Here is an 18,574-nt window from a genome sequence, read left to right on the forward strand (position 1 = left end):
ACAATGTTTCTGAATGTGATATATTACTGGTAAAGTGACATTTATTGGTCACTCTCTTAGAGTTCTATTACTGTGAAGAGACACCATGACCACAACAACTCTTATAAAGGAAAGCATTGAATTGAGGCTTGCTTGCAGTTTTAGAGGTTAAGTCCATTATTGTCATGGTGAGAAGCATAGTGGTATGCAATCAGACATGCTGCCTGAGAAGGAGCTACATCTCAATTCACATGAAGAGACCTGTGCCACACACTGGGCATAGCTTGAGTATATGAAAGCTCAAAGACCAAAGCCCACCTCCACAGTGACATACTTCCTCCAACAAGCTACATCTCCTAATTGTGCCACTCCCTATGGGCTAAAACACATGAGTCTATAGGAACATACCTATTCAAAACACCACATCACTTAGTTTATGTTGTGAAATATAATAAGGTAAAGAAGCAATGATAAAATCACTATTGATTACCATAGATGCTTCTTTTCATGTAAAATGTTCTCATGAAGCCTTGTAAGGTGTTGGAAGTGCCAGTTGTTATGATGGTGGTGTTGACATCACAGATGCTTGATAATCTCAAAATTAACCTAAACATACTACTTGTGTGTTCTTTTTCACATTTTAATTATCTTTAATATATATATCAAAATAACCAATGTCTTCAAGGATAGTTTTATATTGAGAATAAGTTGTAAAATCATTGTCAGCTCCACCTTTCTCCTTACCAAAGTTTATCTAAATATTTAGACCCTTATTCTTTCTAGCAGTGCGAGGATTCCCATATTCATTGTCAGCTCCACCTTTGTCCCTATCAAAGTTTATCTAAATATCTAGACTCTTATTCTTTCTAGCAGTACAAGGAAGATTAAACTCACAGTACCAGTCTTGACTCTTTTTAAAAAATGTCTATCAATATTACACAAGGTGTTTTGATCACATTCACATCTCTGCCACAACTACTCTAGAGTCACACTCACTTCTAACTTCACATTCTCTCCCTTTTTTTTCAAGAATATATTTGTATAATTGACAATTTCATGAATTCTAAATTCTTGAAGTATCTATACAGCTTTTGTTTGTGACACTACGGGTTGAATGTAAGGGCTTTGTGCATGCTGGGCAAGCACTTGTACTGCCCAGCCATAAATATTCTCATTCCTGTAGCCTGTTCACATGTGACACCTGATTTCCAATGTTTAATTTCACCCAGTGCATTCATTAAAATGATCAGTTTCTCCATAAGTTAGTTTAATTGCTACTTCTAAAACTGTAGACTGAGAACAGATATATTCCGTTTTTAATTGGTTAGAATTTTACTCATGTGGTATATAACTAGAACAAGAATTCGCAGCCTCTCTGAGCATCCTTCCACTCGTAACAAAAACGAATGTCTACAACAAATTTGTGGTCTGACCCTACTCAACATTACCAAGCAGATTTCTAATATTCCTGGGAAAAGCTTTTTCAAATATACAGTATCCTACCACAAGATACACCAGCATTTAACAGTTCTGTATTCATGAACTCTAACATCATCAGTAACATTATGAATGGCACCATTGGCCCTTAAGACAGTGCAGAAGGGGCTTACTGGGTCACAGTGTACATGGTTTTAAGGCTTTTAATGTACTTTAGCAAGTAATCTCCTGAATGACTTGAGCAAACCTACCCACTCTGTTGCTCATTATATCAATACAGTGGACTTTGCCATTAATGAAGGAACTAAGCCAACCAAAGCCCCATTGGATTCTCACCAACCAAGGACACACTTCTAGTAAGTAAATGAAAAACAGATTCTTTTGAAAAGTCACTCAGCTTTCTCCCAGTAAGATAACCAACAGAAACACTTCCTGAAAAAAAAAAAAGAGAAGGTTTTGGTGTCAAGAGTCTAGTTCAGTGGCAATGTTTTTCCAGCACGCACAAGGCCCTGGGTCCCATTAACAGCACCAATAAGAAGGAAAGAGGCTACAGTGTTTTTCTAAAATAAAAAGTTAAAAAAAGAAAATTCAGTACCAAATAACCAAAATGTTTTATTTGACTAAATTTAGATTCATGCATAAGCATGACAGTCTCTCTCTCTCTCTCTCTATCAGACTTTGGCAATTAAAAAACAAAACAAAACAAAAAAACAAAAACCATAAACAAACCAAGCAGCCTTGTACAGAACAACGAGAACGCCAAAGATGAGGAGTCTACAGTTTTACTGTAGGACACATATGTACACACATATATACATATGTATACATTTCTGAAAGGCCGTGTCAACTCTCAGGTCAGCTCAGACACACATGACTCCAGAATCACTTCTTCACTTCTCCAAGGTCTTCGATGCTGTCATCATCCACCTCTGGCCACTTTTCCTGAATGACATCAATTATGTCATCTGTGAAGTCTCCCTGAATGATGACCTCATCCTCCCCTGTTACTGAGGCACCGTGGGAGAATTTTTGAGCAAAAAATCTTTGTGCTTCTTTGAGATCAATTTCAAATGTTACAAGGCCACACACTCTCGTCACATATTTCTTCTTCGCTCTGGGAATTTTGGCTATTGTGAACTTCTGTGGCACTGTCTTCTTCTTCTGTTTTATTTGACCTCTTCCCCCTCTCTTTTGTTTTTTTCTTCTCCTCCTCTTCCCCTACTGTCCCTTGACCTTCACTAATTCCAGCTTCTTGTTTGGGTGAATTTTCTACAGTCAGTTTTGCAAATTCATTTGGAAAATTTTTCTCTAGCCATTGTCTACACTTAGCAACATCAGGCATATATTCACAGTACTCTGTTGGTAATGAAAAAACTCCACAATAAAGGACTCGAAGAGGGTAATCGGAATCTAACTTGGCACTGTTCCTCATATCGCCTTTGCAATCAGTCCCACTGGATTCAGAAATGTCAGTAGCCATCTCACAAACACAGCCGGTCACACAGCCCCCGCCGCCTCTGCTCCCGCCAGCTGAAGTGACACATCCAAGTCCTCTTGCCCGGCCACAGCAGCCCCCACATTCTCTCCTTTTATAAAAGTCTAGTGAGTCCAGTTTGTATTGCCCAGACACTCATGAGTATAGCGTAAACCCCCAGAGCATGGCTGACCTGCCAAGGATCACATCCTTAATCAAAATAGGTTCTTCCACACACAGAAACTATCAATTGCTAATAGCTCCTCATCTAGGGATAGAACTATGTCCACTTTCATGCTTCCCTCAATGCAGAAATTTTATCTGTGTCTAGAGCTCTTATGAATCTTGTGAATGCTGCCATAGTCACTGTCGGTTTGTATATGTGACTGCCATATTATGTCTGGAAAATACTGTTTCATTGTTGTCATATACCACTTATGGCTCTTACAATACTTTCCCTCCTTCTGCAATGTCCCCTGAGCATTGTGTAGAGGAGATTCCTTACTTATGGCTGAGCAGCTACATGCTTTTATGCTAATTATTGTTTAGAATTACTGAGGAATACTTTATTATATAATATTTTAATAGACTAATATTGTATATTCACACCTAATAGTCTAATAAAATACAATCCCTATGACAACATCCGCCTCCAAATATTTCTTAAGTGTAACATAAATGTAATTTATCACATACAACATTAAAATATTTGGAGTGAACAGGTTCTGGGAGCTGTGAACCCCCAGATCCTGAACTTCTTGTAAACAGCTTGTTTTCCTCTGCTCTGAGAGCTTGCGGCTGCTCTGAGAGCTTGCGGCTGCTCTGAGCACGAGACCCTCAGGAGTTTCTGATGGCAGGGGAGTGATTTCTGGTGGGTTTGCCTGGGGCGTGGCTATCCCTATAAAAGCTGCCCCTGGACACAATAAAGGGGGCATTCTGGCATCAAGGATGACATGTGTCTCTGTGTCTTTGTGTGTTTCAATCTCTAGCCCCTTGCCCGGTTCACGAACTGTATGGTAGCTTATGGAGCACAGAAGGGTGTGGTGCACTACAAACAAGGCAATTCATGCCCCACATTTATAGTAAGAATGCAAAAGACCAATGAGCATAGAATTTCTTAGAGAACAAGGAATATAAAAATGAGTGTGTTTAGGTTGATCCTACTTCTTTGGATGGCTTTGTGTCCAGAATTTATGAGCAGCACAAACTGGAGGCTATTGGTTACTAAATTAAAAAAAGGAATTGGGGGAGAGAGAGGGAGTAACTAAGGGGATGATTTAAGAGTGAATATGATTAAAACAGTTGCATGATATTTTAAGAAATTAGTAAATGTATTAAAACATGGTAGATGCATTTGGATTATAAAAAGTCCAGTCCAAGGTGTACACACACACACACACACACACACACACACATTCATTAGTTTGATAGTAAGTTCTTAACAAACTTGAATATATGCCTCCAAATTAGTAGAATAAAGAAAACAGAGGAATTTACATATTAGAAAATTTCATATTTTTATAAACAATTTGTTTATGTTTATATTGTTTGTACAATTTGTAAGCTACTACGTTGGTGCTGGTAACTAAATATAGATCCTGTGCAAGAGTAACAGGTGATTTCAACACTGAGCTAAGCCAATTCATAAAGTGAATATTTATAACATGTAGACTATGCTTCTATATGTCAGTATTTATTTTGATTCTTCTGGTTGGATTTTATCATCATTACATAAACTAGAGGCAACTGAGAAGAGAAAATCTGAACTGAGGTCTTCTGCCATCAGACTGGCTTTTGGACAAGTCTCTCGGATATTTTCTTGATTGTTCACTGATATAGGAAAGCCCATACCACTATAGCAAAATTAGTTGAACAAGCCATGAAAGCAAGCCAGCAAACAACATTCCCCCATGGCCTCTGCTTTAGTTCCTGACTACAGGTTCTGCGCTGACTTCTCTGTGTTAGACTGTTGAGCAGGCAACTAAACCAAAAAAATTCTTTCCTCTCCACACAGTTTTTGGCCATGGTGTTTTTCACAGCAACAGAAATCAAGCAGCACACTGACAGATGGCGGTTATAATTCATTTTTCCCCAAGTTAAAATGAGTGAGTGAGCGAAGGGATTGAGAATTGCTATAGTTTCTCCAAACACTACAACTAATTTTTATTCTAATTTTATGAGATAGTTAAAGGTCCCCAAAAGAGAAGAAACACAAAAAATAAGAAGAGAAGGGAAACAAAGTTGCAATTTTCATGATAGGCTTCTGTTTTGGGATTTATACAAGCTGTCGTATTGAGTTTCATCAGTTTAGTATGGTCCTATGAGGATAGGATTAAAGGGAACAAATACCAGTGGTACAACAAATAGGTAAACAAAATTAATGGCTAGATGTACTCCCACTACAACCTCCTTGTTTTTACTCAAAGCAGGACCGTTTTGGTCATATTTTTCCTTGTAGGTACAAGGCAGTCTGTTGGTAGCATAAGGCTGACCAGCAGGGAAATTGCAAAGCATTCTAACATATACATTGAGCTATTTTGTCAATTTTCCACTTCAGTCAGAAAAAAAAAAAAGTGCGTGAGAGGAATTGACTACTGTGAGGAAATAAAATTCAAGATGACAGGTGCCAAAACAAACACTTAAGTACTTTGGGACTGTACAGACACTCAGAGTGACTGCTGTTACTGGATGGTAAGGTTCTGGTACAAGAGTAGTATAATGGGGAGCTGGAGAGATGGCTCAGTGGTTAAGAGCATTGCCTGCACTTCCAAAGGTCCTGAGTTCAATTCCCAGCAACCACATGGTGGCTCACAACCATCTGTAAAGAGGTCTGGCGCCCTCTTCTGGTCTTCAGGCATACACACAGACAGAATATTGTATACATAATAAATAAATAAATAAATAATTAAAAAAGAGTAGTATAATAGTGCTCAATACCATTACACTAATCAGACACACTCTGAAGATAACTGGTAAGGATGCAGTCAATACTTTGCTTCTCATTTCAGTCAACTAGTTGATTAGTTCAAAGAGTTCATCCCCTAAGAGATCTACTAATACTTCTCCAGTTGCTATGATAATGCAAATCTTTTTAGTACTGAACACATTTGTAGAAAGAGCACTTGATCTTGCATATCACTGTGATGGACTCATTTTCGATGGTCCAGCTAGAGTATGATAGATTCTTCATATTATGTATTATTTTAATCTGTTGCTATTCTTTGAGGCATTCCTTAAATACATAGATCTTTTTCTAAGGGACACTATTCTCAAAGACTACATCAACTAGTTGCTTCAAATAATCTGAGTTCCTTACACTTGAGCATTAATCTTTATCAGAGGAATACTATTCAAATACTTTATTCTTATTTTTCAGTCATCTTTTCTCTCTGTCAGTTGTCTCCATTTCTCCTCAGAAGCATTTTAGTTTGACTTTGTCCCACTTGTCTATTTATGCTTCTGCTGCCTATGATTGTTGGGTCATATCTATTTTGTGTCCTAGACCAATTCTCTTGATCTTTCCCCAGCTGTTTTTTTTTTCCCACAAATTTCAGAGCTAAAGAAATGTGACCCTAATTGGTCTAATTACTATTTATTAAATAAAAACCTGGAGTCAGGTGTTAGGGGGTGAAAGCAGAAAGATCAGAGAAACAGAGAAGCCAGCCACTAGAGTTCTTACCCCTACAATATCTCAGAACAAAAGGGGGCTATGTTTTTGTCCATGCCCAGCCTTATTGCTTCCTTTTCCTTGTCTGCACAAACCTCCAGACTTCTAACCTTCAGAGGCTAGTTCCACCCTCTGATCATCAGGCAAGCTTATTTGTCAGAACACAAACAAAATATCACATCAGGCTTGCATTTGTCTTCGTCCATCTAGCTAACTTCTATACATTGCATGATAAAGCATCTAGGTTCTTTCTACTGTATGCAGATATAAAGATCTCCCCAAACTATTTATAGACAGCTATAATTTCTCTTTCTTGTGTTCTTGACACCTCTGTTGGAAATCAGTTGATGATAAATGCATGAATTTATTTCTGGATTCCATTCCATTGCTTTGTGAATGTTTCTAATGCAGTTCCGAGTGAAATGTGTTTCTAGTTATTAGAGTCTAATACTTAGGAATAGCGATGGGCTTAGGAAGGGAGAGGCTGAGCAGACACACAAGTGGTAGGAAAGCAGGGTGTTCCACTAGGATCTGCTTAGTCCTTTCGGAAGGCAGAGAAGCGATGAGAGGACACAACAGGTATTAGGCGCAAGGCTGAGGCTGAGATTGGGGGATTGGTATGGAGGAGAGGAGGAAGAGTGAAGAGCTGAAGCTAGCCTACCTGCTTAGCTGACCTTGTTCTCTGGGAGGAAGCTGGCAGGTTACCCGAAAATGCCTGCTGGGATATTGCAATGAATAAGGGGAAAGGAGTTTGGAGAGGAAGATTTGTGTGATCTACTGGAGGAGAGGGCAGAGGCAGAGAGGAATAGAGAACACAGCAGGTGGTTTGTTACAGAGCTGGGGATGAGACTGGGGGTGGATAGGATTTGGAACATAAGAGGTAAGGATGAAGTTGTCAAGTTGAGCTATCTATTTACCTGGCCAGAGTACCTTTATTTTCTTGAAACTTTAATATAACTGTCAAAATTGTGCCATAATAATAATAAGCAATAGTTATCATAACATGGGCTCTAAGTGTAGGCACATTTAAAGTGTATTATAGGTGGCTCAACCCTCTAATCTTATTTATCAATCAAAGAATTATTTTATTTACATATGCCTCAATATTCTTAGTATATTATGTTTGGTAATGGGCATCTGCTGAGGCTAAATCATAAAAAATTATGATTTTTTAATCTTTCTTCATGATTATATTTTATTATTTATTCATTTTATGTTAAATACTGATTAGTGTTATTTTCTCTTTCTTTTATATTTCCATTTATTTATATGCTGTGACACTATCAGAATTGAGTGAGTAGCATATGTTCTGGACTATCTGTTTGCATGTCTTCTACATAGTTTTTGTGATACAAAGACTTATTTTCCTTCTTTTTTATTTTTTTATTTTCCAGTCACAGGTTGGGTCCTCAAAATAGAATTGCTTTCAATAATAATTTGCATATCCTAGCCTTCTCCATTACTCATAACCAAACAAGATATATAAGCATTGTGCTAATCTGTTTTACATATTTTAGTTTTTACAGTCAGTGTTGCAAATAAGGGAAATAGTGTTTGCATTTTAGCATGTGTTTCTCACACTCAAGGAGAGTATGTGAGGGAGTGAGTGTGTGGTATATATGTGTATGTGTGTTCTCATAGTGTCTTGGTATACCCAAGGATCCCATGAAATCAAGATAATCTTCCTGATATGGGCTTCATAGTTATAGGGTTATATTCATTTTGACAGTTGCTTTCCGAGGTTGTAGATGCCATGTTCATTTGTAACTTCTTTTTGGCAGCTTTTTTCCTCTGTGGGTGGCCTGTCCCAATTAATACTTAAACAATATGTAAAGCTCAGGGAACATAGCCGAACTGTGGATGGGGAAAAACTTCTTAAGATTTATAGGTAACTATTAGCTGCTGAAAGAGAGCTTTCTTTCTCAGGAATGAGCCCCCTGATAGGTTATTCAACCACAAGCAGTCAGTTCTATACACAAATACATATAAGGAATGATAAATGAACTCAGCAGGTTGTATATACATATGCGCACTGTCTTAAATGTCATGTGTAAACATGACAATGTGACTCTGCATCCCTAGCACCCAGGTGAAGGCCAGATACAGCAGCATGTGTCTGTAGACCCAGTATTTGAAGAGGAGGCAGATAGGTCCCCAGAGGTCCACTGATCAAGTAGGCGAGTTAAAACAGTGAGATTGAGAAATGCGATTAGACCATGGACCTGTTGCTTTAAGATCAGACTAGCTTCCATGTGGGGCCTGTCCCTCCAGATAAGGAACTGGTAAGCTTCCTGCTTCTCTTTTCCCCAGAGCCTAAAGATGGAGAAAGTAATTGTAAACAGATGTGCTTTTTTAATCTTAGTTGATACCTGACTTGAAACTGGGTTTGAGCTATGGCCAAGCTCCCCATACCTCAGGGACAGTTATCAAAGCAAGACTCCCCCTACCTTATTCTCATTCTCTATCTCTTTATCTTACATGCCCTATTCTCTCTTCCTCTCCTCTCCTCTCCTCTCCTCTCCTCTCCTCTCCTCTCCTCTCCTCCCATCAACTCTCCTTCTTTTCTTTCCCTTCTCTTCAGGTCTTTCTGAAACACTGCCAACAGCAGATATCTCTTTTACAATTTCACCTTAAGCTAACTCTATTAATGTTTGTGTAATGCTCCCTCACCTCACAGCCTTGTCATGCTGCCTCTGACATGCTGTTCCTCATGATGCTTTCCCACCACATGACTTGATGATGACCTCTGTGGTCACATATCCCTCTTGTTACTAATAAGCCTCATTTCCTAAGGGAACATTTTTATGTCATCTCCTTTCTGAAGTCTAACAGACACCTTTTAGAAGCAGAGAGTTATTAAGAAAGACATCTGATATTGATTTCTGTCCTCCACATACACATGTGTGGGTGAATACACTACCTCTTTATAAGTGCATATGTTCATGAATGTGCTCACATACATGCACATGAGCACACACATACACGTTGAATAAATCTTCAAAAATATAAATGGATGCAATATTTCCAGGTCATGTATCTGTTCTCAGAGGTTAAAAGTGTGGGAACACAAATTTTGATAGAAAAGGAATGCTGAAATCGTTATTCCAAAAACCTGGTGATTTTCTTGAAGCAATTGTTTTAATGTATAAAGAATATTCACTTATAGATTGAGCCACCTGGGTAAGTCTCTCCAGGACTGGAAGTAAGGCAGTACCTTACTGAGAAAATTGTGTATGTGCAGCATGTGGTTCAAGCATGGCATTCAGTGGAAAATGTAAAGAACTGAGGTTGAAAAACTTTCCTATAGAAACCTTGTTTGCATGTGTATTTGGAACTAGAATTTGTGCTGTCTATATTGCCTAATATTTTACATACTGAAAATTTATTTTTAAAGAAGTCCAAGTCTGGTAGAGTCCATGTCATCCTTCATTAGCAAAATCAATTCTTTGCTGGTAGAGAAGACTCTAAGTCCAACTTAAAAGGACTTTCAAGGTAAAGGCCTAGTTCAAGATAGAACCAAAAAATCCATCAGGACTAAGTCATCAAAATCAAAAGTCAAGACAATTAAAAAAGTAATAAGAAAGTGAATCATGACAGCAGTCATGGCAGCAGATTTTAATGAGTCCACTTCAACTTGCTCTTTTTGTGACTTAGTTTTTTTTCTTCCTTTTTATTGTTTTTATTGAGCTGTATATTTTCTCCACTCCCCTCTCTTCCTTCTTCTTCCCTTCTGCCCTCTCCTACGATCCCTATGCTTCCAATTTACTCAGGAGATCTTGCCTTTTTTCTACTTCCCTAATAGATTAGATCAATGTATGTCTCTCTAAGTGTCATCTTTGTTGTCTATGTTCTTTGGGGTTGTGAACTGTAGGTTGGTTTATCTTTGCTTTATGTCCAAAAGCCACTTATGAGTGAGACATATTTGTCTTTCTGGGTTTGGGTTATCTCAGTCAATATGATATTTTCTACATCCACCCATTTGCCTGAAAATTTCAACATGTCATTATATTCTTCCACTGTGTAGTACTCCATTGTCTATCACATTTTCTTTTTCCATTCTTTGGTTGAGGGGCATTTAGGTTGTTTCCACTTTCTGGCTATTACAAATAATGTTGCTATGAACATAGTTGAGCACATGTCTTTCTGTTAAGATGGAATATCCTTTGAGTATACACCTCAAAGTGGTATTGCTGTGTTTTGGATAGGTTGCTTCCTAATTTTCTGAGAAATTACCATATTGATTTCTGAACTGGCTGTACAAGTTTGTACTCTCACCAGCAATAGAAGCATGTTCCCTTTATCCCATATCCTTTCCAGCATAAGCTGTCATCAGTGTTTTTGATCTTGGCCTTTTTGACAGGGGTAAGATGGAATCTCAGAGTTGTTTTGATGTGTATGTCTCACTGTTGGGAAAAAGTCTACATTCTTAATACCTTTTAAAGTCCATATTCTGTAGGTCTTTGAAGTGCTGAAGATTCTATCTAACCAAGAAGTATCTCCATATATCTAGAAAACCTAACATTACTTTGTTTGACTATTATAAATGACTATTTATTAATCTGTAATTTTAAATTATATATTACATGTTTAAAGGAGCTACATAAACATTAATACCTTTAACATGAGAAGGAATACGCATATAATAAAATTGACCTTAAATTTGTATCAATAAACCAAAGTCTATACCAATGTAAAGTATTTATTTCTCTTTTTATTTTTATTTTTCCATTCAAAAATTTACACTTCCTCCCCTCCTCCCATTCGCACCCACTCCCCCACTTCCCCTCCTTCCTCCCCCTTCCTCCTTAAGAGAGGGCAGGGAACCGTACCATGTGGGAAGTCCAAGGCCCTTTCCCCTAAATACAGGCCTAGGAAGCTGTGCATCCAAATAGACTAGGGTCCCGAAAAGCCAGTACAAGCAGTAGAAACAAGTCCCAGTGCCTTTATCAATGGCTTCTCAGTCAGCCCCCATTGTCAGCCACATTCAGAGAGTCTGGTTTGATCACATGCTTGTTCATTCCCAGTCCAGCTGGATTTAGTGAGCTCCCATTAGAACAAGCACTCTGCCCAGTGGGTGGACTAACCCCTCATGGTCCTGACTTCTTTGCTCACCTTCTCTCTCCTTCTGCTCTTCAACTAGACCTTGGGAGCTCAGTCCATTGCTCTGATGAGGGTTTCTGTCTCTATCTCCATCTGTCACCAGATGAAGATTCTATAGTGATATATAAGATAATCATCAGTGTGATAGTGGGGAAAGGATAGGCACCCTCATCTCTGCTGCCCAAGGAACAAGCTGGGGACATCCCTGTGGACACCTGGGATCCCCTCTAGAGGCCAAGAATCTTGCCAACACTAAAATGGCTCCCTTAATGTAGATATCTTTTTCCCTGCTCCTATATCTACCTTTCCTCCATCTCCACCCTCCTACTCCCCCAAGCTCTCCCCAGTCTTTTCCTTCTCCCTTCTCTCTCCCCCTCCCCTTCCGCCAACTCCACCCCCACCTGTACCCCTACCCCTATGCTTCCAACTTTTGCCCAGCAATCTTGTTTGCTTTCAATTTCCAGGAATATCTATATATGTTTTTCTTTGGGTTCACCTTGTTATTTGGCTTCTCTAGGCTTTTGAACTATAGCCTTAATGTCCTTTGTTTATGGCTAGAGTCCACTAATGAGTGAGTGCATACCAAATTCATCATTTTGGGTTTGGGTTATCTCACGCAGGATAGTGTTTTCTATTTCCATCCATTTACAAGCAAAATTCAAGATGTCATTGTTTTTTACTGCTGAGTAGTACTCTAATGTGTATATATTTATACTTTCTTTATCCACTCTTCCATTGAGGGGCATCTAGGTTGTTTTCAGGTTCTTGCTATTACAAATAATGCTCTATGAACATAGTTGAACAAGTGCTTTTGTGGTATGATTGGGCATCTCTTGGGTATATTCTCAAGAGTGGTATTCCTGGATCATGAGGTAGGTTGATTCCCAGTTTCCTGAGAAACTGCCACACTGATTTCCAAAGTGGTTTCACAAGTTTGCATTCCCAATAGCAGTGGATGAGTGTTCCCCCTACTCCATATCCTCTCCAGCATAGGCTATCATTGGTGTTTTTGATTTTAGCCATTCTGACAGGTATAAGATGGTATTTCAAAGTTGTTTTGATTTGCATTTCCCTGATCGCTAAGGAGGTTGAGCATGACCTTATGTGTCTTTTGGCCATTTGAACTTTTTCTGTTGAGAATTCTCTTTTTAGTTCAGTACCAATTTTTAATTGTTTTTTTAATTTTTTAAATTAATTTTTAATGTCTAGTTTTCATTTCTATATCACATCCCCTTTTTAAGTGAAAACAAACATTTATAAACAACCATTTGGGGAATTTGGGAGCTAATTTCTCCAAATTGTTTTTTTCTGTTTGTTGTACATAATAATTTAGTGTTCACGTAGACCTTTCAGGGGGTCTTGTTCCATCAAGTAACATTAGCCTGGAATGAATTGGCAGGTTCCCATCCTCTGTGGAAACAAAGGCAGAACCTGTGTTCTAAAGTAGCATATACTTACACTCAAATTTTGAAGTCAAGATACTTTTAAAATATATATGCTCGTTTAACCTAGTTGCTCCCAGAATCATGTCTCTCTCAGTCAAAAACTTTAAAGAAAACATAATTATATATATAATCCAGACTCTCTGTGTATATTCCATCTTTACACACCTTAATTTTCTTTACTCCTTTAATCTATGACTGTTTTTACTCTTTTATATTACTTTTATTGTTTCTTTAAAGACTTTGTTTTAGTTTTGAAAACTATTTCTTTTTAGAACTATCCTATAGCAATACTGACGAATATCTTCCATATCACCATAGAACCTTCATCTGGTGGTGGATGGAGATAGAGACAGAGACCCACACTGGAGCACTGTACTGAGCTCCCAAGGTCCCAATGAGGAGCGGATGGAGGGAGAACATGAGCAAGGATGTCAGGACCACGAGGGGTGCACCTCTCAGGCCAAGCCAGTTTCTTTATTAAACAATGGTATTTACAGAATACAGAGGGGAATCCCACATCACCTCTTCTTTTCTGTTTAAATAAAAAGGAAAGTTTTAACTTTAATACAGAAAAATTACATATAAAAAACAGGTATCAAGCAAGAATTACAGTTATATTTATATCTATGTTATCTTTTATCATATCTAAGGAAAACTATAACTATAAATATTTATTATTCAACTCCATCAAAGACTCCAGAAAGATATAATATTACCTAAGAAAACAGGAAGTACATTGTAAGCAACTTCCAAAACTCTAGAATTGACAAAGACATCTCACTGCCTGGACAGTCATCCAAAGTTCTTTTGTATCTTTGGACCATCCATCTTCAGCCTACAGGCCCATAATATCCCAGACTTCTCTATGAAGCAGGAAATTTCAAAGACAGTTCCACCTATATTGGCAGCTTGTTATTAGTCACTTTCTTCTGTGTCCTGCAGAATGTCTGCAGACTCTTTTACAAAGTAGGAAACCCGAAGGACAGTCTCACCTTTAAGCAAATTCAGCAGTCATTTCTCTATGGATCCTGCATGCCCATTTCACACAGTGTAATATCAAGCAGTCCAGTCAAGAGCAGTTTCTTGTCCAAATGCCTAGCAAACTCCTTAAAGAGCCTCTTCAATGCCTATCTTCTTTATGACATAGATTGGTGCTGCTAGAAGATGTGTCTCATTGTCATTATAGGTCCTAAATTCTTAAAACATCTTAAATGCCATATTCTGAAAGTCTCTGAAGGATTTGAAGATTACCTATCTAACTGAAATATATAGCTCTGCATCTAGAAACCCAACCAAAATGACTAGAAGCTTGACTATTAAAGATTATCTATTAACATATATTTATTAATTATACATTACAATTTCAAATGATCTCTACAAACACAATACCCTAATCAAGAGCAGCAATATACATATAACAAAGTTGACCTTAAATTTGTATCAATAAGCCAAGATCCATACCAATGCAAATATCTATATCATATCCCCCTTTAAATATAAACAAACATTTATAAATAATATTTGGGAATATGGGCATAGTTCTCTCCAAACTGTTTCCTGATTTTTGTTGGGCAAAGTAATTTTGGAGGTGTTTACAGCAACCTTTCAGGGGCTCTTTGTCTATCAAACCACATTAATCTGGAAGGATTCCACAGGTTCTCATCCTCTGTGAAAACAAAAGAAGAACCTTTTCTTCAAAGCAACATACCCTTAGATCAATAGTTTGAAATCACGATACCTTTAAGATGTATATGTTTATTTAGCTTAGCAGCTTGTACAATGAAATGTCTCTCTGTGCTTAGCTCCTTCACAGGCAAAAAATTTAAAGAAAACACAGTAATATACATAATCCAGACTCTCTTGTGTATTTTTCATCTTTATGTGGCTTATTTTTCTTAATCTATTACATTTTCTACAAGTTTAATATTTATTTGATTATCTTTACCCCTTTATTCTATGACTGTCTGTACTCTTTTATATTACATTTACTGTCTCTTTACTCTTTTTTTCTCTCCTAAGCCCATGAACATATTTTAAACACACTGTGTCTCATTTAGAGGCCTTTTATGTCTTATTGCATATCTGTAATCTTTTTCTGACTAGGACTACTTTTTATTTATTTATTTATTTATTTATTTATTTATTTATTTATTTAACTTGGCAAACCAGCACATTTATTGGAAATTCATATAGGGAGATAGATGAAGAGTTAACTTAGGACTACTTTTTAAAATGCTAAATACTTCTTAAGAACCTAAGCTGTGGCATTACTAGGGGAAATACAGCCCTGCCTGCTTGGTATGCCCAGCCCAACACGGTGGAAATTGGTTGAATGCCTGAGACTACCAGGTGGGAACATTTGCATACAGGCAATAGTTTTGTACCCTGGTCTGCTTGTGGAATCTCTGACAGTTGGGACCACTATCCCTGCTGCAAGAGCAGGCTTTTTGAAACCCATTTCATAGGGTGAGATGCCTTGCTCAGCCTTGTTGTATAGGGGAGGAACTTGGTCTTGCCTCAACTGAATGTGCCAGGCCTTATTGAATCCGCATGGTAGGCCTTATTCTTTCTGAGGAGTGGATGGGGCTTGGTTGGGTGGAGATGGGGCAAGTGGGAAGAGGGAAAGGAGGAAGTGTGGTCAGTCTGTAAAACGAATAAAAAAGGAAAATAGTTTCCTTGTTCTGGAAAAAAAAGTCAAATATGGAGCATATGTCAGAAATATTGGTCAGACAACATGAACCAGCACTCCCCTGCCTCCTCTTCATTATGAAACCATGGTTGTCAAACAGGTGTCACACACCTGCAGTTCAAGCTCCTTGGCAGGCTGAGATCACTTGAACCCAGCGGTTTGAGACCTGAATAATATAGTGAAAGAACTTCAGAAACTGGAAAAAATCCCAACACCAAAAATCAAGCAAAAACATGAGACAAAAAAATTTAGAAATTTACACCACTTAAAATCACAGTTAAAACATATAATAATATATAGGAGGAATAAATGAAGATAATCACTGACTCCAAAATTGATTCAAGTAAAATGGTAGCTCACTATAGAATTGAGAGGTTTCATAGAGCAGCTGTGGTTATTTCTATATTGAGTTCTGTGGCCTTCATGCATGAAGATTGTGCAGGTAAATTTTGACCTGTCCCATCATTTATCATGTTTCTGTTTGATAACATTAGTTCTTTCATTCATTTGAATAATATTTCTTGAGTGTTTCAGCATGCTCTATTCAAGTCTCTGAGGTAAGAGACTGGTTCATATATTCATAATGCCTTCTTGGCCCAAGGGCTTGTGTTCTTATGAGGGGACAGAAAACCCCAGGCAAATAGGTAGATGATTCTAAAATTAAAAGTGACATTTTGTGAGTGTTTAATATGTTAAACCCTTACTGTTCTTCATCTCAACTCATCTTCAAAATCTGCCTTTAATATAGCTGCTACTTCAACTACTAATACTATTATTATCATTATCATTAATGCATGAGTATGTATGTGTTTGAGATGGGATCTTCCTATGTATCTCTGGCTAGACTTAAATTTATGAGCCTCCCATCCTACCCTCTGAATTCTGGGAGTTATGATTATGCATCACCCACAACCATATCTTCAGTTTTAATTGAGCAAGTAGACATTTAGAGAAAAGAAAGACTTCTCTTTGTATTGGCCTGACTGATGGGCTGGATCTCACAGTGAAACACAATCAGGTATAAGCACACTGTATATGAGTGTCATTAGGTTACAAAGAAGATTCTTAAAATAACTTCTGGAATTAATATATATCCACATGGAAAAGAACAGAATGGGTTCCTCCTTCAAATATTATGACAACCTTAAATTAATGGAGGTCACAGTCACACATATAAGAACTGAAGCAATAAAATGTTAAAGAAAATCTAATAGTAAATCTTCTAGAAATAGAATTTGATAAAGATTATTTAATGTAACTTGAAAAGCACATGTAATAATACTAAACAGATAAATTTCTTTTGAGAAGAAAACTTTTAAAAGTGACAGGTTTCTTGAAAGGTTACACAGAAATTATAACATTAATATGACTTATCTGTTTTATATGAATTTGCCTTTGAAAACATTAAACTCTTTGAAGAAGATGAAGTATTATTAAATGCAGGCCTTCAATTATGATAAAAAGATTTGGATGCATTTAACAAAACAACAAAAATACTGAAGGGAAGTTAAGAACAGTATGGCCAATTTCTGTTTTTAAGAATATGGTGAGTGAAGCTGGGACACTGGGGAAAAGAGGAGGAATGCAGGTTGAGTGGAGGCGTCCCTGGAGAGATATATGGCTTCAACACTAAGATCATATGTACACAGACAACAAAAATGGGCTCAGCATGTTTTTAACATACTTGTTCATAAATATACATTATATGTATGTGTGTAATAATATTAATCAAATAAAAAGAAGCTATAAATTTGAGAGTGAGCAGTGCTATGTTAGGGATTAGAAAGAGGAAAAGAAAAGGAGGAAATGATATAATTATATTTTAATTAAAACATATTTAAAAATGTAGCAAAAAAAGATTGTGATGCGGTTCCTTCTTTTTCAGATTTTTTTTCAAAAGGCAATGAACAAGCAATCAGAAATATAAGTACATGTACTACTGTCCCTCCCCCAAGCACACATTTATGGCATCTCCATGAAGTAAAAGGATAGTACAAATTCTGAAAGAGAAAAAAAAATGTGCTGAAAAAGTTGATTGCTGAGGAAAATATAAAATATTAATCTCCTTGAGCATGAGTTCCTCACGTATATAGGATGAGCCATCTGGTTGTGCTCCTCTAAAATCAGAAGTAAGACTGGATGTTAACAGTAGACAACAGTCCCTAGAAAGCACTATTGTAATGAACAGATGAGAAGAGCATATGAATTCAGAGAAGAGTTCACATAGAGATACTCACCTCTGAGCCATGGAATTCAGTGGAGGGGATTGTAAAGATCTGTTGATCTGAGAGGTTTTAGTAATGGCCTGCATATGTGTGTCCCGGGACATAAATTTGTGCCTGTACTGCATCAAATTTCACAAACTGAAAATTTAATTTTAATGATGTTTAACTTGAGTGTCTTGGAAAATGCTTGTAAACTCAGTGTTTGGAAGTCTAAGCCAATAAAGCCACTTAGAGTTTGAGGCTAGCCTAGACTATCTAATGAGACCTTGTTAAAAAAAAGTTCAACACTGGTCATGTCTTTAAAATGTTAATATGCAAAATCAATTCCATGCTATCAGAACACACTGAAAACCTGAACTGAAGACTCACTCACACACACACACACACACACACACACACACACACACACACACAATTTCTAATAAAATTGGGTTCAAAAAAGAATCACAAAATACAGGATATGTAGGTGTTTAATTTAGGTAGTAGGATGCTTGCCTGCTGTGTACGAAGGCCTAGATTTGATTCCCAGTGCTGAGTAAAATCAGGCTTGGTGGTGCA

General features: G+C 37.4%; 1 protein-coding gene across 1 annotated transcript; it reads right to left on the reverse strand.

Annotated features, from left to right (window-relative positions):
- Positions 1 to 1,479: 1,479 nt before the first annotated feature.
- On the reverse strand, positions 1,480 to 2,959 carry LOC126495035 (density-regulated protein-like). The gene is given in 2 exon segments (XM_050132642.1): positions 1,480 to 2,616; positions 2,618 to 2,959. Coding segments are annotated over 2 exon segments (597 nt in total). The 5' UTR covers positions 2,897 to 2,959; the 3' UTR covers positions 1,480 to 2,298.
- Positions 2,960 to 18,574: the final 15,615 nt, after the last annotated feature.

The sequence above is a fragment of the Alexandromys fortis genome, unplaced genomic scaffold, assembly GCF_014885135.2.
Source record: "Alexandromys fortis isolate MF-2015 unplaced genomic scaffold, M_Fortis_MF-2015_v1.1 scaffold_388, whole genome shotgun sequence".
In the NCBI taxonomy this organism is placed as follows: Eukaryota; Metazoa; Chordata; class Mammalia; order Rodentia; family Cricetidae; genus Alexandromys; species Alexandromys fortis.